General features: G+C 36.6%; 1 protein-coding gene across 3 annotated transcripts in view; it reads right to left on the bottom strand.

Moving 5' to 3' along the window:
• Positions 1–2,683: 2,683 nt before the first annotated feature.
• The window catches only part of LOC127617358 (kelch-like protein 4), a 54,720-nt gene continuing 34,055 nt past the window's right edge, over positions 2,684–23,348 (bottom strand). For all 3 annotated transcript variants that reach the window (XM_052089364.1, XM_052089362.1, XM_052089361.1), the window contains 7 exons: positions 22,740–22,952; positions 22,390–22,576; positions 21,939–22,163; positions 18,971–19,133; positions 14,822–15,034; positions 9,731–9,902; positions 2,684–3,872 (listed from right to left, as the gene is read on the bottom strand). In XM_052089364.1, the coding sequence (XP_051945324.1) occupies positions 3,813–3,872; positions 9,731–9,902; positions 14,822–15,034; positions 18,971–19,133; positions 21,939–22,163; positions 22,390–22,576; positions 22,740–22,952 (1,233 nt within the window). In that variant the 3' untranslated portion in view covers positions 2,684–3,812. The remainder of the gene's footprint in view (positions 3,873–9,730; positions 9,903–14,821; positions 15,035–18,970; positions 19,134–21,938; positions 22,164–22,389; positions 22,577–22,739; positions 22,953–23,348) is intronic.

Here is a 23,348-nt window from a genome sequence, read left to right as displayed (position 1 = left end):
TGCAGCCAGAAAATAAACACAAGTTTTATTTTTTTTTAAAGTTTGAAAAGTTATAGGATACTTCCTTGTTCCCTATCTATTGAATGACTTAACCTCCAGTGTGCTTTCTGTCTGCGCTGGTCTCAGAACAGTTTGAAATGCGCCGTATTTTCATCCTAACTCCGCATTCAGCCTCTGAAAGCAAAATTTTCCATCTTTTGAATGCACCCATTGATTCTCATTGTAATAATGAACGTTGAATATAGAATTTCTAAAGGAAAAATAGCCCTGTAGTCCTCATCTACGGTCAGTGTGCCATTTCGCGATAAATCAATTACATATTCAAAATGGCATTATTGCATAAAACTAGAATCTTCTGACTCAAACATGTTTCAGTTCTTACCAGATTTGGTTTTGTTGGCATTTCTCCCAAAGACAAACTCCGCTGTGATCGACGCCATGTTGCTTTGTCACATTTCTTATGCAGCAAAAGTTTAACCCTTTAAAGACAGCCTTGAGTGTCCTGAACTGAGAGCAGTCTGTTTAAATTAAATTAAATTAAATTAACGCATAACTAATAGTGAATACAAAACATAATGAAGTGTATGCATGAGGAGGCAGTGGTCGCACGAGGTTAAATGTGTTGAAGTATTCAAAACATTAGTTTGCTGTCCTTCATTTTATAGTGATTAATTCAGGAACCTTAAAATTACAAATCCCTGGATGACAGTTACAGCTCTCAAGTGTTTTGGATTATGGATGCCAAAAAGAAACACCAAAGCATCCAAGCTCTGACTCTTTTACTGTTTTTTTGCTAATCTCATAGTGTGAATTGTCATAGTGAGTAGCAGGGGGTGGAGAAGGTTTTTTTATGTACATATAATTTCCTCATGTTTCATCAGCCTGGCCTAATAATTATGCAGCATTATTATCTAAATTATTTGCCCTTAACCTAGCTGATGCAGGTTAAACTTTATTGTTCACAGCAGGGATAGAGAGCTGGCCTTTGATGTTTTTTTTATTTATTTTTTTGTTTTTGTACTTAGGTATAGTAGTGCAACAGCACCATCTGCTGTAAGGCGAAAATGTGAAGTAATGTTCTTAAAGAGATAGTTCACACAAAAAATGTAAATTCTGTCAACATTTACTCATTTTGCTCAAAACCAGTATGACCTTATTCTGTAAAGGAGGCAGTCACCGTTCACTTTCATGGAAAACAGATGCAATGAAATTGAATGGTGTCTGAGGCTATCATGTTGCCTTACATCAGCTATTATGTTCCACCAAAGAAAGAAAGTTGTATGGGTTTGGAACAACATGAGGGTGAGTGAATAATTACAGAATTTAATAAGAAGGAACTGTCCATTTAACAGCATGGTTAAATCTATTTTACCGCACATCATTGCAAGATCTGCTGCAACTTTTACAGTCAGGCTGTCTTATTTATATTGAATTCTCATTAAAGCTCTGCCACCAGTATGAGGAATGTGATGGTCCAGGTGATATTGACAGGAACGTAAATTATTTGTATGTTAGTTACAAGAAAAGCATGCTATTTTAAAGAAAGATTAAATGAGTGTATGCTTTACATTTTATGACAGTTTATTATTAAAAGTTTTGTTTTACAGTTTTGAAAGCTATAATAAATGCCTTCATAATTATAAAATTGTCAATAAAGCAAATTAAGCTTGAAATACTGTGTGAGTGCATTTGTTTATTGATATACTCTTTTTCTTTCGTTCTGAAGTCTTGGACTTAATTTCTCAGCTCCAGGTTGGCTGAAGTAGACACAGCTTTCCATGAGGGCATGAACTGTAGGTCAGGTAATTTCACATGCCTTTTCAGATATTGCCATTTCCAACCTCTGGTGGGATTGAAACAACACCTGTACTCTTTTTGCCCTTTTGCCCTCTCTCCCCACCTGCTTTCTGATGTGCTGCGGCAATTGCATTGCATTTATAATAAATTTTTATTCCCTTTGAAATGTCCAGTCTTTGTTTTTCTCCTGCTCTGATGGAGTACAAAGAGTATAATTGCAATCTATCCATTTTATCAGACTCAGTCTTGCTCTGTCCTTTTTTTGTGACTTTCATCTTGTGACATTTTAGAGTATCAACAAATAACACATAATCTTTTTTAAAGGTTACACTGCATTACTTCAAGTTCTTACACCGAGGTGAACTAAAGTCTCTGGGCCTATTTGATTGAAGTGATATTGCCTCTTTTAATTTCCTATTGATTCAGTTATACTGTATATTTCATGTAGAATATAGATTATATCTCTGTATACTATATTCATTAATTGTTCTATTAATCTTGCTGCTATTGTTATTTGTTGACTTTTAATCCATAATGTTTCATAGGGTAAATTAATAAGATCAATACTGTGAGTCAGTGGTCTGGTTCTCACAAAGTTACAAATGGGAATAGAATGGAGTATGTTCTTAGTTTCATATGTCAAGGGGTTCAAATCTACTAGGCACTAACTACATCTACGGCATTATTGGCTCACAAAGTCCGAGCTCTGGTTATTCAAACATGCAGTACAAGAGGAAACCACTAGAGGTCAGTATTGTTCACCATTCTAGAGTTTTTTTGTTTAAGTATTGAAATAAATAGAATCAGCACACAAGAAGGGATTACTTAGAATGTAAATAGCACATAAATACTCAGAAAAGAGAATACCTTTTTTATTTCTAAGTTTCTTCTGCATGCCATAAAAACAATGAAAAAAAAATGTCTCAGTGAAAGCATTTCTGTATTACAAATGTGGCACTAACGATTCTTAGTCAGTATTTTACATTGCAGTTAAGTCAGACAGGTGATGAGTCTCAATAAAGGATTTATGTTATGGCATGGTCAAAAAAAAGGAATGTCAGTACATCACAAAAGCAAGATAAGCATTTATATAAGACAAATTACATCATGGCTGATTTTGCCATCATGGTTAAAATATTCAAGAATGGCATTCAAACATATTGAAGTATCATGCCAAAATGTTATGATCATAAATTACATTTGACCAGTAACTATATACAATAAATTACTAAAAAATAACCTTTACATAATGGTGAAATATCAATATGATATAATATATTTTCTAATGTAAACCTTATTACCATTAAAAGCTATTAGTTAAAAACACATGCTAATTACGTTTGTGTTTTTTATCTTTATTTGTTTTTCTTCTACTTCACTGACAACTTCTTAAAAGTAGTTTTGTACTGAACCTAGTCTCAGACAAAATGTGTATTCAGATGAGAACTGTGCATGAGTGTCCACAAACATTGAGTAAACAAATTCTGTGTTTTGTTGCAAGCTTACATTTGGAAGTATTCACAGTAGTCTTTTAAAATGTTTTATACAAGATCAAAATACATTTGACAGAAAATGCCACAAGTAAACAAGTTTGCTCTTTTTAAAATACAGTTGGCTGAAAGATATTGTCAAAATGTTTAATGGGTTAACAAGATGTAAATATTAAAATTATACCTTTCAACTTTTTTTATATTTGGATACATTTCAAAAGTATTATTTTCTTCTCAATATAAAATGTGAATTTTCCCATATCATTTTACTACAGTTAAAAATATTATTTTTCTCTTCTTTTTCTGTTAATATAATTTTTTTATTTTTCTAGTATGAAGTAGTGAGATATCGGAGCGAAAACAGAATGAATGGCACACAGCAGTCTCAATGAATCCAATGTTGACAATAACTTCGATGAACGATGTGTATTTTGCTACTGATAGAGCATTCCAAATGTTGACATCACAGGCCTCTTTTTGCTTGCTGTGAGAGCTATAATGGCACAGCTCAGAGAAACAGAGGCTTCAGTGCAGATTCACAACCACTACACATGCCCCGGCCCTCCCGATGTTTAGAGGGACCTCCTGGAATAACAAGAGACACAGAGGTTAATGACGAATGTCCCGCCAGAGCAAATTCCCTCCTAAGTGCTGCTTCAGTCACATTCAGTCTGCAGTATCCGTTTTGAAATAGTCTACTACATCATGTCATGTTGTGAAAGACAGAGCAAAAGGGAGCCATTGGAAGCATAGACAGGAGGCAAAGTAGACCTGAATAGAGTGTTTGTAATTCAGGCTGGCTGTGAAAAGAGTGGTTAACCTCATAGCATTCATTGCCATTGTGACCCAGTGGAAAAGAGATGAATGGCAGGAAATACTTGCAGTTCCTCTCCACAGTCATAGATCATCCAACCATCACAAATATATATATATATATATATATATATATATATATATATATATATATATATATATATATATATATATATATATATATATATATATATATATATATATATATATATATATATATATATATATATATATATATATATATATATATATATATATATATATATATATATATATATATATATATATATATATATATACACACATATATATATATATATATATACACATATATATATATATACACACACATATATATATATATATATACACACATATATATATATATACACACATATATATATATATATATATATATATATATATATATATATATATATATATATACACATATATATACACACATATATATAGGATTTTGCCGGGACTATGTCAAGGAGATTGACTCTTGCTGCTTCTTGTGAATGGAATGATCATGCTATGAGAGATCGCTTTCTGCACGGGCTTTCTGATAGCATTCTGGATGAGATTTATTAATTGGATTTACCTCCACGATTTAAAGATTTGGTGGATTTGGCTATTCGAGACGATTAACGGCTCACTCTACGTCACCTTCACCGTCGAAGCTGTATTCCACCTACTATGGCGGTTGATCATCTTACCCGCTCTGCCAACAAACTCGTCAGAACCTCGACCCGATCATGAACCCATACAAGTTGCCAGAACTCAAATCTCCCGTAGAGAGAAACAGAGGTGCCTTATTAATGCACTGTGTCTGTATCGTGCTGCCCCGGGTCTGTTAAAAGACATCGCTCGTTGGTAGGAGAGGGGTTACTGGAGAGCACATCACCTTTGGATAAATCCCATGGACTTTGGACACTTCTTCCGGCTCAACTGCAGTGTGGATCAGCCTGTCATACTGTTTCTGCTTAGATTGACTCTGGTGCTGAGGGTAAATTTATGGACCTATATTAGCATCCAAATGGCAACTTCCCATGTTTCGGCTGGATGAACCTATCAACGCCCATACCCTGAGCGGAACACCACTGTCTGTCATCACTCATTTCTCTAAGCAAGTCATGTTCATCTCCGAGAATCATACAGAATCCTGCCTTTCCTCCTAGTATCCATTAGCTCCGGTAGTGTTGGGGCATCTATGGTTGGTAAAGCACAACCCACACATAGATTGGTCAACCAACACTGTTCTTGCTTGGAGTCCTTATTGTCTGTCTGTCTGTCTGTCTGTCTCGGTCTGTCTTAACTCTGCTGTTTCCCCTGTCAAGTCTTGTGTTTCATTACAGGATGAACCAGTAGACTTATCCGGAGTGCTGTTGACATAACTTGATTTGAGGGTGGTGTTCAGCAAGTCCCGCACCACAACCCTTCCTCCTCAACGCCCGTACGATTGTGCTATCTAATTGCTCCCTGGCACTTCTCTCTTGCATCTTATTTAGAACAGGCAGCACTGAAGATCTAACAGCCCTTAGATAAAATTAACCGTTATTTTTTGGTTATTCTATACAAAATGTATGGTTTAGCCGTGGATTATCCCAGTTATTCCATGGTCACTTACCAGAATTGATTAGTTACAGCTGTAATATATTTCTTGCAGGGCAAATCTTGACTGGAAGAATAAAAACTAACAGTTAATTTTATCTAAGGGCCATTAGATCTGCAGCTCCGCCATTTCTAAATAAGACAGAGAAAAAATTGTGTGACCACACACTTGGTCAAAACTGTTAATTTAAATGCACAATTCATAAATAATAATATCCACAGAATGTAGAGGGGTTGGCACTCCACAGAAAATGTATTTAATATTTATTCATTGTAATTTTCACAATAATGTGGAAAAACCAATGTGAAAAATATGGCAGTGACAGTAAAAGTAGCACTTACTGTATAATAAGGGGAAACCCATTCAAAGCACACTCTGGAACCTGCAGATTTGGACCTCTGAGACATTGGTATGATATCCATCAAGGCTGCACTATTGACTGAATTAATGAAATCGCAATTTATCCCTGCATGGTAGCGCTTCACCGCAAAAACGCATTCACCTGCATTTTGTAAACAACAGCGCTTCTCCTTCAGCATAAAATTGAGTTGGGTATTGTGTATAATATACACAAAACATTACAGTTTAAATCATCTTGCATCACTTTGCTGGACAGCGAAGAAGCATTTAAGTGGTCCTGATTTCAATCTCTCACCCTCCATGCAAAACAAGCTGAATTCAATTACATTAGCTGTGCTGATAAAAGTGGTTAGGAAATGTTTTAAATTGCTATAGTTCACTCTGCTTGCTCTGTAATATTATGTTGCCATGGTTACAAACAGCATATTAATATCGAGTGGTGATTAAAACTGACTGCAACTACATGTGCATTCAATGGTTAGAACCGCATGCATTTCAGCCATTCAGCATTGAGTATTCGAACAGACCATGGTATATATATATATATATATATATATATATATATATATATATATACACACTCACCTAAAGGATTATTAGGAACACCTGTTCAATTTCTCATTAATGCAATTATCTAATCAACCAATCACATGGCAGTTGCTTCAATGCATTTAGGGGTGTGGTCCTGGTCAAGACAATCTCCTGAACTCCAAACTGAATGTCAGAATGGGAAAGAAAGGTGATTTAAGCAATTTTGAGCGTGGCATGGTTGTTGGTGCCAGGCGGGCCGGTCTGAGTATTTCACAATCTGCTCAGTTACTGGGATTTTCACGCACAACCATTTCTAGGGTTTACAAAGAATGGTGTGAAAAGGAAAAACATCCAGTATGCGGCAGTCCTGTGGGTGAAAATGCCTTGTTGATGCTAGAGGTCAGAGGAGAATGGGCCGACTGATTCAAGCTGATAGAAGAGCAACTTTGCCTGAAATGACCACTCGTTACAACCGAGGTATGCAGCAAAGCATTTGTGAAGCCACAACATGAACAACCTTGAGGCGGATGGGCTACAACAGCAGAAGACCCCACCGGGTACCACTCATCTCCACTACAAATAGGAAAAAGAGGCTACAATTTGCAAGAGCTCACCAAAATTGGACAGTTGAAGACTGGAAAAATGTTGCCTGGTCTGATGAGTCTCGATTTCTGTTGAGACATTCAGATGGTAGAGTCAGAATTTGGTGTAAACAGAATGAGAACATGGATCCATCATGCCTTGTTACCACTGTGCAGGCTGGTGGTGGTGGTGTAATGGTGTGGGGGATGTTTTCTTGGCACACTTTAGGCCCCTTAGTGCCAATTGGGCATCGTTTAAATGCCACGGCCTACCTGAGCATTGTTTCTGACAGCAATGCTGTCAGAAACAATGGGGGGCCATCCCTTTATGGCCACCATGTACCCATCCTCTGATGGCTACTTCCAGCAGGATAATGCACCATGTCACAAAGCTCGAATCATTTCAAATTGGTTTCTTGAACATGACAATGAGTTCACTGTACTAAAATGGCCCCCACAGTCACCAGATCTCAACTCAATAGATCATCTTTGGGATGTGGTGGAACGGGACCTTCATGCCCTGGATGTGCATCCCACAAATCTCCATCAACTGCAAGATGCTATCCTATCAATATGGGCTAACATTTCTAAAGAATGCTTTCAGCACCTTGTTGAATCAATGCCACGTAGAATTAAGGCAGTTCTGAAGGCGAAAGGGGTCAAACACAGTATTAGTATGGTGTTCCTAATAATCCTTTAGGTGAGTGTACATATATATATACATATATATTTATACACACAAACACACTGGCAGCCAAAAGTTTGGAATAATGTATAGAATTAGCTGCTTTGTAAGGAAATTGGTACTTTAATTTACCAAAGTGGCTATTAGCTGATCACAAAGTATAGTTAATATATAGTTTATAGTATTTTATAGAGAAAGTACTTATATAGAATAGCCTGAGCATTATATAATACAGGAAAAAGGTTAGAAGGCTTTAAGGCCAGCGTGATTATGGTACCAGGTGAAGACATTCCTCAGACACTCGATGGCACAGCCAATAGCCACGTTTTCTTATTATGTTTAGACTGTTATGATCTATTTACTTAAAATGTATACTTTCATAATAAATTAATAAAAAAAGTTATTTAAAAAACATAAGCTGATTGTTAAGATTTCACCATTAAATAGAAGCCAAAGAAACTGAGAAATAATTGTGGGAAAATTAGAAAATAAAAGCAACATATTCATTGGCTAAAAAGAGAGATGTGCTTATGAGGTAATATGTGATAACAGAGGTGTATAAAGATGAATGCTTTGAATAAGAGAGTCAGATGAACAGTTGGCATCTCAGGTTTTGTTGTTTTGCTCAATAAAGCCTAACCTTCGACATCTGAAACTCGAGACTTTGAGAGTTTTCTTACTGAGAGGGAAAGAGACTTCAATATTCCACAACAATAGACAGGACAATACTGAAATTGCCAAAAAACTGAAGATTTCATACAAAGGTGTACACTACAGTCTTCAAAGACAAAGGAAAACTACTTATATATATATTTAATATACTCTTACTTATTGTATATTGTGTATTCTATATTGTGTGCATTGTTTACTGTACATTGTATATAATTATTGTGTTGTGTAAGTATGTGTACATTTGATATGTAAATTGTGTTGTGTAAGTATGTTGTTTACTGTAATTGGTATATGTCTCGTCACTGTCATGACTGCTATATGGCTCGGAACTGCACACAATAATTTCACCTACTGTTGCACTTGTGTACATGTGTGTGACAATAAAGTGATTTGATTTGATTTGAAAATTGACTATAACAAGGACAGAAAGATGTGGAAGGCCAGATGTACAATTAAACCAGAGGATAAGTACATCAGAGTCTCTAGTTTGAAAAATAGATGCCTCACATGGCCTCAACTGACAGCTTTATTGAATTCTACCCGCTCAACTCCAGTTTCATATACAACAATAAAGAGAAGACTCGGGGTTGCCTTATGGGAAGAATTGCAATGAAAAAGCTACTTTTGAAACAGAAAAACTAAACGAAAAGGTTAGAGTGGGCAAAGAAACACAGACATTGTACAACAGATAATTGGAAAAGAGTGTTATGGATCATGAGCATTTGTGGGATCAGCTAGACTGTAAGGTGCTTGAGAAGTGCCCAAAAATACAGCCACATCTATGGCAAGTGCTACAGGAAGCATGGGGTGAAATGTCACCTGAGTATCTGGACAGACTGACAGAATGCCAAGGACTGCAAAGCTGTCATTGCTGCACATGGAGGATATTTTGATGAGAAATCTTTGAAGTAGTTAAAGAAGTTCTGAAAAAAACTTCAAATTGTAATAGAAATTTTCACATTATTAATATCCTGAGTATACATTGAGATCAGTTGAATGCCACTTTGGTGAATAAAAGTACCAATTTCTTTCCATAAGTGCAAAATCTGTACTTTATTCCAAACTTTTGAACACCACATACACATGCACACATATAACTTTGAATAACTTTTGTGTGTTACAAATGCCCCTGCTCTCTTCTATTAAAAGCAGTGTGATTTGAACATAGACACAATGTACTTACCTCAGTCCATTCATTGTTCTGTGCATCATAGGACTCAACACTATTTAAGTAGGACTGGCCATCATACCCTCCGACTGCATATAATCTGTCTCCCAGCAGACACACCCCCACTGCATCCCGGGGGACGCTAAGGGAGGACACTGTGGTCCATGTGTCTGTTTTGGGGTCATACCTGTAAATGCAGTACAGACCATAAGAGACAGAGTACAGTAGACTAGATTTGCACTTTTAGGCAGTGAGTACAATCAAGAGATAATTGCATAGATAAGATATGTTCCTATTTAATTGTTCTCTAAGTTTGTGAAAGCCTTAGAAAGCAATGACTATGATTATCAGTCCCAATAATGAAATCTATTGTGTTGCAAGCATGAAGAGCATTTCAACTAATTACTGAGTAGTAAGTTTCAGTTAATTACTACAGTTTTTCTAATGGCCGTTGTTCATTAATTTTATTGCGATTTATATATAACTCATATTTAATTTAGATACTGATTTAATTTATTATTTATATATTTACTTGTTTATATGGTGTCCCAAAAAATATTTGGACACTTTTGGATACTCAAACTTAAGTATGCATGAATTTTATTGCATTATAGAACAAAAAATCAAACCAAGCGATAAATAAATTATGCTACAGCTTTTCTCTCAGCCATTCTTTTTTATTTTTCAGTTGTCTCAAAGACATTTTAGGCACAGCCTGATCGCTCAGTGAAATCGGAAAGAGTAGGTTGACTTTTATTTACCAAAAATCGGCATATGCTCCCAGTGGTCAAAACGGTAAGTCGCCAAACAGGAAGTCGACATGCTGTTTCCAAAAGTTCTGGTACCCTTGAATCGGCGACAGTATGCCGACTCAGTGACGTGACATTTCACACCAGACATTTTTTCATTGTTTTCAGTGTTTACCTTCCCACTTGGCTCAACCGGCAGAGCGTAAATGGAGCACACGCATGCATATACACCCTACAACACTTATGCAAACAACACTGGTGCAAATAATGGTATATGCCATTTACACCCCAGTGCAAATAGTGGCAGATATTATTGGCACCCCATCCCTGGTGCAAATAATGGTAGATACTGATTTCACCCAGGTTTAAATAGTGTCAGATTCTATTTGCACCCATATTTAAATAATAACATACATCATCACTATAGTGTGCCTATTGTGTTTATTTAGAGTTCTACAGACACACTACATTAACCTCTAAACCTAAACCTAAACCAAACCCTAACCTTCCCTTTGAAAAATAACCTTGGTTTTACTATAGTAACCATGGGTTCACCATGGTATTTTTTGTAACTTTTACCATAACCACAAAATAAACCATGGTTACTATATTACCACTGTATTACTGTACTAAATTGTATTGAATTTAAAATATGGTTTCTGCCAAAAAAACATGGTTACTATAATATTAGTAATACAGTGATGCAATCTACACTTAAGTGATGCCGAGCCATGGGAACGAGTGCAATCAACAGAATATGCATCTGGATCAAACCCCTCTCTGCACTCTCTGATATTCACCTTGACCAAATCAATGCAATGAAATCAACATTTATATTAATTTGTATCTATTATTTTAAGTACTATTAAAGGACTTATTAAGAGTGGAAACAGGAAATAGGATAGGACAAAGAGTGGGACAAAACGCAACAACAGTACACATTCACACATTGGTTTACACCCCACACATATAGTGATCAAACCTGACTATTGGGGTGCAAATAGCTGCACTGTGTGGCAGATGCTATTTACACCGGGGTGCAAATAGACACTCAGTTTTAAATTTCGGTAAGCATATACTGATTTTAGGTTAAGAAAATCAACCTACTCTTCTTCATTATGAAATCAGGATGTTTTAGTGTATGTTTTCTTATTTTTTCAGTTGTCCTTAAGTACACATAGGTGTCCTGGCATCGTGTAGAAAATGTTCTACTAAGTTTGACAACCAGAGTGAAATCTGAAACCTAACAAACTTCTTATTGTGAAACATTTAGCTTGAAAAGTGTGTTTGTGCTATATTTCATTGAAATAAATTGCACTTGGTTTGATATCTTGTCATTTTATTTTTATTTGATTAGATTTTGATTTTGATAATTTTTTTGGTCATTATGTCAAAGACATTCATAAAAAAATGAATTTATTAAAGGGATAGTTCATCCAAAAAATTTAATTCTCTCATGAATTACTCACCCTCCTGGCATCCCAGATGTGTGACTTTCTTTCTTCTGCAGAACACAGATGAAGATTTTTAGCAGAATATTTCAGCTCTGTAGGTCCACACAATGCAAATGAATGTGTGCAAAATTTGTAATCTCCAAAATCCACATAAAGGGAGCATAAAAGTAATCCAAATGTCTTCTGACACAATATGATAGGTGTGGGTGAGAAATAGATCAATATTTAAGTCATATTTTTACATAAATTCTCAATATGCACAAAGACTCTGAACCAAAAACAGAAGGAGAATGTCAAAGTGAAGTGGAGATTGACTGTGCCGGGAGGAAGATTTATAGGAAAAAAAAAAGAAAAGAAAAGACATAAATATTTATATGTTTCTCACCCACACCTATCATATTGCTTCTGAAGATATGAATTTAACCTCCAGAATCGTCTGGAGTACTTTTATGTAGCTTATGTGGATTTTGGAGCTTCAAAAATTTTGCAACAATTAATTTGCATCGTACGGACCTACAGAGCTGTGGGGGGAAAGCTAAAAATCTTTGTGTTCAGCAGATAAAAAAACTCATACACATCTGGAATGGCATGAGGGTGAGTAAATGATGAGAGCATTTTTATTTTTGGGTGAACTATTCCATTAAAATTTGTAACAGGCATTGCGTTATTAAGGATTTATTTATTTATTTTAAATTGCTCCTGATCTCTTTTTTATGGCTGTTTACCTGTTTACCTTTTAGGGAGAGCTTTCCCAGAATGTAAAATTCTCTCATCATTTACTCACCCTCATGCCACACCAACTGTTTATCATTTATTTATTCTACAGAACACAAACAAAGATTTTTAGAAGAACATCTCAGCTCTGTTGGTCCTCACAATGCAAGTGAATGGCAACCAGAATCTAATCCATAAAATTCACATGGTTAAATCCATGAATAAGTGAATAAGTACTTAAATATTGATCTGATCTCACCCACTCATATCACTTCAGAAGACATGGATTAAACCGCTGGAGTCTTATGGATTACTTTTATGCTGCCTTAATGCCCTTCTGAGTTCTGGATAATTGCATTGTGATGACCTACAGAACTGAGATATTCTTCTGAAAATCTTTGTTTATCTTCTTCAGAAGAAAGAAAGTCACACATTCTGGGATGACATGAAGGTGAGTAAATGGCGAGAGAATTTTCATTTTTTGGGTGAACTATCCCTTTAATCCTACTGATGATTCTATGTTGTATGCAGAGATTGAGACAAATTGCACCTATAATAATATGTATAATATATATATAATATGTTTTAGAATGTTGAATATGTGCCAAAGCCGTGAGCCTTAATTCTGGAGGATCTATGACTGTGGAGAGGAACTGCAAGTATTTCCTGCCATTCACCTCTTTTCCACTGGGTCACAATGGCACCGAACGCCACTCTTTCCACAGTCAGCCTGAATTACAAACACTCTATTCATGACTTTCTGTTTTCTGCAGAACACAACGTAATATTTATGGATTTAACCACTGGAGTTGTCTGGGGTATTATATGTTTCCCTTATGTGGATTTTGGAGCTTGCATTGTGTGGAACTACAGAGCTGAAATTTTATTCTAAATATCTTCATGGCATGAGTGAGTAAATGATGAGAGAATTTTCATTGTTGGTTTTAAATACTTTATGGGCCCACATGTTGTCAGCTAAATTATCTCTGATTTTCTGTTTTGCAATCCAACTGGTGCACCCCTTGTGGACCTGCTCTTTTACTTGTTTTGATTATTTATTTATTTTTCTTTCAAAATTGTTCATTAATTTTTTGGAAGCTTAATTTTCTTTGCAGCTGTTGTTAGCCATAGTTCCAATCATTACCAGCAGGAGGCGTCTGACACCATTTTCCAGCCACAGTCCTTATGCCTCCAACACACTACACGACTTTCAAAGACATCGGATCGTGGTACTTATTCATATTACACAACTGTCTGTCTTGTCATATAAGTCGTAGCGTTTTCAAATTACACAAGGAATCGGCAACATGGGTGAACACATTACAAGACATTTCACTGTTGACGAATCCCTAAAAACTCTGCCTGGATTCCAAATTGCGTTTCCCAACAGAGTACACGCAAGAAGTGATATGAGATATGAAAACAAATGTATTATCATATGTTATGCATTTCAGAATATGATGTGTATGTTTTTAATCGCCTAAAGGCATCATATATTTTATTGGTTACAACATGAATAAGTACCTCATACTGAAAAATCTATCTATTTGTTAACCTGACTGTCCAAGAGAATTGGCAATTTCTCTCCAACTCTTCTCTTTCTCCACCCGGTTGTGGTACAGTTCAGATGAAACATCAAATCAAACATGCCAAAGTTCCACAAATTTTTCCTCCATTGCTTCGGTTTTTTCTCGATACCGCAGCCTGTTGCAGGTACATCAGGACTCACACTGAAACTTCCCGTGCCCCGTTTCTTGCTCTCTCATTGGCTGTATGTCAACGCTGCTGTTGTATTCAGTCAAAACCTATTTCACATTGCACGATTTGGAAACGCCTCAGATCACGTCATTGATATTTCATACATTGCGATCGTCGCTCATGGGAGCGAGCTCTGATTTGCCTACGATGCCGGGATTTTGTCGGCGATCACCACAAAACTGTCGGCGAGCAAAAATCGGGCTTAAAATCATGTAGTGTAAACTCGCCATTAGTGACAAGGTAACAATAGGTTCTCTGTGAGTCCAGATTTGCAGATAAAACAATCTGAAAATCACAGTACTTGGCATCCACTTTCATAAATATCTGCCCTCACAGTATGTTTTTTTGTGAAGTGTTACTGTTGTCATGATTATACATAATTCAGTGTTGGGTGTCTTTGTTTTCTAAATGCTGTGCCATGGGTAACTTACCTCTCCACATAGTCAGAGAGGCGAGAGCAATGGCTTGAAGCTGGTGCATCATGACCTCCGACTGCATACAAGAAACTGTTGTATGTGGCTACACCCACTCCTCCTCTCCTCTTTGACATTGATGCACACATGCTCCATTTATTGGTGTGGGGATCAAAACATTCCATTGATCGTAGACAGGAACTCCCATCACGACCACCTACAGCAAACAATCTGTAGAAATACATGTAGGTTTACTTAAGGTCAATGTTAAACAACATTTGTTAACCCATTGTACTTCCTTAATGTGACATTTTTCTGAGTGAAACAGCATATTCAATGAGAACAAAATGCAGAGCAGGACTTGATTTTATCCATCAGGAACTAATTGGATTGTGAAAAGTGGACATCCCATAAAATAATCCAGCCAGACCATGTACAGACAGTATAAGGAGGAGAGGATAGACCACTTAATGTTAATGTCATTGGCTCGTCTTATTGCTCTAGAATATGTATGCATTTTAGCTGACGCAACATGAAAAAAAAAAAAAAAAACTTTTAAGATGAAGATTATAAAAATGGCGGCTGTGGCTCAGTTGGTATAGCGGGTTAGCCACTAATCGCAGGGTTGGTGGTTCGAATCTCGGCCCACATGACTCCAAATGCCGAAATGTCCTTGGGCAAGACACTGAACCCCAAGTTGCTCCCAATGGCAGGTTAGCGCCTTGAATGTGTGTGTGAGTGGGTGAATGAGACACAGTGTAAAACGCTTTGAATACCGTTAAGGTTAAAAAGGCGCTATATAAGTGCAGACCATTTACCATTTTTAAAAAGCAAAGTTCATTAAACCAACATTTTCATTATTTTTTATTGTGATTTGAAATATGTTATTGCTGTAGGCTTTGTCAACATTTTAAGAGATCTCAGTCTTTCCCCAGCTTGCCAAGATGGCCACCGAGTATGCTTTCAAAAGGGACCTTGGCCTGAACTGAACGCAAGTTTGCAGATGATTGTGGAGGACTGCTCCCTTCCTAGAGGTTGACCGTCAACCCTTGAGAGCCTCTCAATGTATCAATGTAATCCTTCTTTTTCTGATCTATTTGTTAATATTGCTATAACCGTAGTTATATTTATGTTAATTGGCATTAAATTACTGTTAATTATTGTTAAGATTTTTGAAAGGCTGCATTACCTCAAACAGTAAAACAATTCTTACATTGGTTCAAATTTTACTATTGGTTAGCCAGTAGCGTAGCCAGAAAAAAGACTGGGTTTGCCAAGAGAAACTTGGTGTGCAAGAAATGTAAGCGCAGCATAGTTCTAGCAGGACTAGCAGCTGTACATCATCGCACCATTAGTTGGGTAATTCCAAGCCAATCACATGTAAGACATTGCTTTATCACAATCTATCACATTGCTGTTTCAGTGTGCTAACACAGCAACCTCCACCACCACAAGTTGAGTCCCATCCTGCACGGGGGTAGGCTCCTCGCCCCTGCCTCCTATCTCTGGCAGGATATGACGGTTCCAAGTACAACTTCCTCGGACCACCAGACGGGGTCTACGCCAAAGATAGACATTACTTTTCTGTTTTATAGTCAGCAAATAAATGTCATCATAAATTTCACTCAAGTCTGCGAGTCTTCCTGATAGAACAAAAGCACAATTAAGTGAAATATAATTAAAATTAATAAAACATGTTTTTCTATAATTATTTTAAGCTTTGCATGGTTTCAATGACAAAAACAAAAAATCAACTGAGTAAGTTGCCCTGTTAATATATAAAAATGAGTCTCAATAATTTGTCAAAAAAAAAAAACTTTCATTATTATTTTCCAAAATATGCTAAAGATAGAAATATAAATGATGGTACATTTTGCACAATACAGGAAAAAATATACAAAAATACACCAGATGTTAGTTACATTGTTTGGTTTAAAAACGTAATTGTGGAAAATAAATAAATCAGTAATGCATTGAACAGAATAATGCACAACTGTAAGAAGATTTTAAAACTTTTTTTAACATTCTTTGTATTTATGGAGTACAAGGAGGTTTAGTTCTTAATAAAAAATGAAAAGTAATACTGTTGTTACATTAATTATTAAGACAATATAAATAAAGGATAATACCATGCCTGACATTATGCAAATAGTAAAGTGTCAAAAAATGCCATTTGATTTAGGTGTGCAAGCTTACATTTTGGGTGGCAGTTGCACACCTTGGCACACCCGTGGCTACGCCACTGTGATTAACATTATTTTTCTAAATATCATTTTTTGTTTCCTTTGAAATTAAATGCACGGATGAATTGTGCACAATGAGACTTTGATCATATATCAAGAAAGAAAATAGGGTCAATTTTGATCTAAAATTAAAACAATCTACTTTAAACTCACTATTTACTAAACGTAAATATTTGACATTAGTGTTGTTTCCTAGAGCCAGGGTATCATATCCAGAGTTCTGTGAATTTACTGTATTTTAAAAGTGTTTTAAATTTATGTTAGAAAGAAGCCTTTTCTAAGTGTAAATCATCATTAAATGAAGGTAAATCTGTCTCTGTTTATAAAATACAATGGCATGATGAATCCAGGAAAGGTTGTAAATGTTTTTTAATTGAGAACCTAGGTAAACACTAATTTAGCTTAATTTAATAATGTTTGATCATGGAAGTCTTTATATTGTGTTACTGAAAATATCAAGAATTTTTATATTTGGGAGTCCTTGGGTTGCCAGACAGTCTGGGAGAGGAGAATCTGGGTCAGAAAAGGTTGACAACCCCTGTCCTTGAGAGACTGAAAATGCAACATCTCAAAACATATTCTGTGATATGTCCTGTTGGAAAGACTGATCAATTAATCACTTGAGAAGTAGGACACTGGGCTCTAGAGGTAACTTGAAGGGTTTGCTTTGACCTGGTTACAGAAGTGCCCAATGAGTCATCAGTCAGTGTTCTGTTAGATTCAAAACTATGGTCTCTGTTTTCTTGGACAGAACTAACAGCAGCTCACCTGACACTCAAGTAAACCTGGCTCTAATGTAAAAGACACCAGAGACACATTCTTTGGTCTCAGAACCTATTTATTCTGGTCTGGCTTAACAAGGTTACACTGTGTATTGGATATTGGACATTAAGTACTTTTGGCAAATTGCATGCCTTGCGGTGTGACAAACTATACTGTATATAAAACCATTTTAACCCTTTTAGTACCTGCGTACATCACTTTTTTCACAAAAAGTGTAATCACAGTCAAAAACCTAAAAAAATGGTGGAAAGTAACAGCTCCTAAAATGTATGCAACACATTTTCCGGATACATTCACATAAATTTTAACATAAAATCTTGAGGCTGATTAAAAAAAGTTTCTGCATATGTTATGGTAAATGGTCTGGACTTATATAGCACCTTTTTTAACCTTAGAGGATACCAAAGCACTTTACACAGTCCCAGGACTGGACTGGCAATCTGGCATACTGGGTATTTTCCCAGTGGGCCAATGCACTTGGGGCCGATCAGGGGCGAACTGGCCAGCAGGTGAACCAAGCGGGTCAGTGGGTCGGCCGTGAAACATGCTGAATGGGCCACGATAGGCATAAATGATCTGCCGCGTTATGCAGAACGGACCACAAAACAGCGCTGTGATATGCATATAGGGACAGCGAACATCCCTCCTCCTGCTCAACAACTTTTGGGCCAGTTCCCATTCAAAATCCAGGGCCGAGTTCCAATTTCTCTTCCCATTACAGCCCTTCACTGTCCCATTCCCCCATACATTCAAACACCAATGGCGGCAGAGCTGCCATGCAAGGTGCTAGCCTGCCACTGGGAGCAACTTGGGGTTCAATGTCTTGCCCAAGGACACTTCGGCATGTGGAGTCGTGTGGGCCGGGATTCAAACTACCAATCCTGCGATTAGCGGCCAACCCGCTCTACCACCTGAGCCACAGCTGCCCTTTATGCATCAACTACCCATATTACATTTTCCATGTTACAATACCACAGTGGTAATAGTAGTCACTTTCTGAATTTGATTCTGAATTTATTTTAGAGATTTTTTAAATAATTGCTTTGTAAACAATAATTTTCTATGATGTCACACATTTTTCAATTGTGTAGCTACAGCAATAACCCTATAAAAGAAAAACATAAAGGTGGTTGGTCCTTACTTTCCATTGAGAGCAGTAACTCCAACAGTGCTGCGTGGGGTGGACATACTGGCCACATAATTCCACTGCCTTGCCTGGGGGTCCCACCTTTCCACTGTGTTCAGATAGCTCCATCCATCATGGCCTCCCACTGCATACATGGGGCCCTCCAGCACCGCAATTCCTTCTCAAACAAACAAATAAATAAAATAAGAAAAGAGAAAAGACTTTGGGCTGTGCTTTTGGTGACACACGCTATACATCATACAAAGGCACAATCTAATATCAAGTGTCTGTCTGGATCTTTGTGTTGCAGTGAAATTTCCAAATGTCAAAATCTGAATGGCAATACTATGGAATTCATTTAGATGAATTTCAATAGGACTTCCTTTTAGACCAGATAACAGGATTTTAAAAAATGTTCTTCCGGTCAGACCCTAAGGACAAGGGCCCTGAGTCACTATGGTAAGCATTACATATTCATAGTGCATCTCGCTACTCCATTTGCAGAAAAGGTCCCTTGCATTTCTGTTATAAATCTCAGGCTGTCGCTTTTTAGCTCTTGACATATAAATAGTCTCCTGACCGACATTTTGGTTCTGATATTGCAATGCATTCTGTAGACCTCAATGAGCAACCTTTGAGTGTCAGTTTTATGGGGTTATTGTACAGTGCATCATTTACCTGCCATATATTTTATATTACTTTTTTGTGTCCAGATTGCCTTTGATGATTTACACAGCATCGTTTTGATTTTGACGTGACCACCCTGTTATTTTATATTGCTATTTATTGTGGCACTAGTGGTTGAACCACACTATTTCAATTATGTCCAGATGGCTCTGGTGCCTATAGTGAAATAAATACAGCAATATGGTGTACCTCTCTTTTATGACATCAAAATGTAATTTCTTGTCATTTAGGTTACTATATTTGGTCCTTGTTTCAGGTTAGTATAGCCAATTTGGTTTTTGAAACATTAACTGGAACAAATTAAACTCATTGTCATGAAAGACAATCGTTTTTTCTGTTTTCTTTTTTTTTTACACATCTATAGTAATCATGCTTTATGAGCAGTGTTGGGGAGTAACGGAATACATGTAATGGGAATATGTATTTAAATTACAAAATATAAGTAACTGTATTCCACTAGAGTTACAATTTAAGTAATTGGTAATTAGAATACAGTTACATTCAAAAAGTATTTTAATTACTGAAGAGATTACTTTGCCTTTTATTGTCATTTGTTTCATTTAATATTTAGTCCATTCTGATGAAAAACATTCAAAGTGCATTTGAACAGCGGTGAAACACTTTCATATGATGGTTACATTCATACGAGCAGACAGAGAAGTAAGTTTGAAGTAAGTTTGGAGCACAAGAAATAGAAATAAACCTTGTGTAAATTGTCAGCTTTACGCTAAGCTTAAATGCCAATTTACATGCACATGTTACCAGGTACGATCATATTTATTTATCAAGAAAATTCACGTTAGATCATAATTTTTTTTTTTCTAGTAAGACCTTTGATACTAGGGCAAAAACGTTATTCTTGATAATCATTTTTTGCATTGCTTTCCTGTAAAAATATAAAAAAATCCTTAAAACAAGATCAATTAGATTGATCTTGTTTTAGAAACAACATTGCATAATTACATTTTACAGCATGCATTCTGTAATCTTTAGCGAAATACATTTCAAAAGTAACCTTCCCATCCCTGATTATGAGGACTACAAAATAGCCCTGAACAGGTTTATTCAGAGAAAAATATTTTTCTCTCTCTAGCAATGTATTGTTGTTAGCCATGGTGATGTGTTTTGAGGTAAAGATATTTAGCTTGAATGAGTGGCTTTGCCAAATGAAAAAACAGAAAAACATTTGTAATGTTCAGGGAGATCTCTGCTGCTATGTGATGATTCCATGTGAAATAAATTATACTTTTTTAAGTAGATCACATTCAAGAAAATAGTGATCACATCTTATCTTTAACAAGTTAATTTTGATTTATAATACTGTGTATTATAAAAGGGATAGTTCTGGTCCTAGATGCTGATTGGTCAATAACTGTGCTTTGTTTATAATAAAGTGCAGTGTTGACCTCTTCACCAAGCTACTATTTGTATCACTGTGCAGCAACCATTGCTGATTTTTTATTTTTTTTGTTTTGTTTTTTTGCATGGCAATGTTCTGTTACTGGCTACTGTCAGGGACTATAGCTGTGTCCCAAATTATGAACTATACCTACACTATGCACTTATAAAATACACTATGCACATTTATAAGGGGCTATCTTCACCAAAGTTTCGCCTTGTTGCCAAATTTACCATTATTTACAATTGTTTTGTCACACCAGCATTGCTTCCAGATAACTCCCTTCCACTATGTACAGCAAGCCGTGAGTGCTGAGTGCAGAAAGTGTCCAACATTCCACACTCCGTTTTGATGGTTGAAGAAGTACATCAACCGGATACTCGAAGTACATTTCTTTCTGTTTCATTTTCAGTGTTAGCATACTACTCAAACTACTTACACTGCAAAATGGCATAGAATAGTGCAGAAGCATGCAAATTGGGACACCCCTTAGATCCTCTAACAGAAGGATGACATTTGATGATTTTACTTTTACTTTAATTTTACAGTGGTGGTGGCGTAGTGGGCTAAAGCACTAAACTATTAAGCAGAAGGTTGTCGGATTGATCCCCACAGCCACCACCATTGTGTCCTTGAGCAAGGCACTTAACTACAGGTTGCTTTGGGGGGATTGTCCCTGTAATAAGTGCACTTCAAGTCGCTTTGGATAAAAGCGTCTGCCAAATGCATAAATGTAAAATGTAAATGTATAAAATATAAAATTAGTATTATGTAGTTATGATTTTATAAAGCAATAAGACACTTGAGGTAGTGGAGTTAAATTGCACATCCTTGTAACTTATGCTTAAATTGATCAAAGATTACACAAGCATCTGAAACATTCAAACATCAACACACCTAATCCATGTCTGTGGGTGGACATTGGAGGCATGGTGGACCAGACTTTAGTCATTGGGTTGTAGCACTCCACCATGTTCGAGGTCTTGAGGCCATCCCTTCCCCCAACCACATAGAGTTTGTTATCGATCACTGCCACCCCAAACTGAAGTCTTCGCCCATTCATGATTCCAACCTGATTCCATCTGTTTGTGCGAAGGTCATATTTCTCTATTGTTGTGGATCCTAGAAGCAGACAGAGGCTCAGTTTATTCTTACTTGTATAGCCAGTTGCATGCTGCTAGACTAATAGCTGTCAAAATGTCCTATCAGTGCCAAAATCAAACATGGTAAAGACCTTAAGCCTGCTGAACCCTTTTTTTCAGTGAGGAACATTATGAAACTTCTATTTGTGGCGACGAGAGATGATACTATAAGAATAGTATCAGGAGAGTATTAAATAATGGTGCACCTTTTGAAGCATCCATCCCCCCTACAGCATAGAGAGATCCAACAGTGGATTTCCGTGGTTTAGTTCTTGGGCTCTGTAACATTGGGCGGCGTTCTGGCAAAAGATGATACTTCATGGCTTCCATTAGAAGCTTCTGGCATTCCAGGTCTTCTGAAAACATCTTATTGTTTTCCAGATCAGCAAGAAGCTAAAGCAAAAAACAAAAGTGCATTGGCAACAGAAGGAACAAAGAGTGCATGTGTTGAGTAAACAGCATATGCTTTAACTTGTAATGTATGTTAGCAGACATTTAGATATTGGATAAGTAATGATCTGGGTCCTAGAATCTTATATGCATGTCATTGGCAAACCTGTGGTGGTAAAAGGGGCAGTCGGATAAATGCCAGTAACACTCCCAGATCCTTTTGTCGGTGCTGCACATCATAGCGAACCCACATCATTAGTGCTTGGAAAATAGTTTCTTCATCTGGAACATTGATGTCATCGCTGGACAAAAGCTTGACGATTTCCATTGTGGGTAGCAAGAGGAATTCCTGATTCTGAATGACTTCTAGAAAGTGTTCCTGAAAGAGTAACATACTGTAGCTGTTTACTAAAATCATAAATCTGTGTGCTTCAATGGAATGGGTCCAGAGGTGGGTAGTAATGCATTACATTTACTTGAGTATCGTTTTGGGAGGTAAATTACTTTAAGAGTAGGTTTAAAAAGTGGGTACTTTTTACTCTCATTCAAGTAAATTTCTAATTATTTGTTTTTTACTTTTGCTTCTTTAACATGGGTGGCGTTACTGTCGTTACATTACTGGGTTTAATTTGAATGAATGTGTAAAAATTGAATGGGACTTTTACGAGAGCGGAAGTTCACACAGCGTGCTGAGCCGGTGTCACAGACTCAATCACTGCAGCAGCATCAAACTCTTCAAAGTGAAACACTTTCTTCGCTCTGCACAGTGGAAAAA

The sequence above is a fragment of the Xyrauchen texanus genome, chromosome 23 (genome assembly GCF_025860055.1).
Source record: "Xyrauchen texanus isolate HMW12.3.18 chromosome 23, RBS_HiC_50CHRs, whole genome shotgun sequence".
Taxonomy (NCBI): Eukaryota; Metazoa; Chordata; class Actinopteri; order Cypriniformes; family Catostomidae; genus Xyrauchen; species Xyrauchen texanus.
This window is presented reverse-complemented; position numbering and strand designations above follow the sequence as displayed.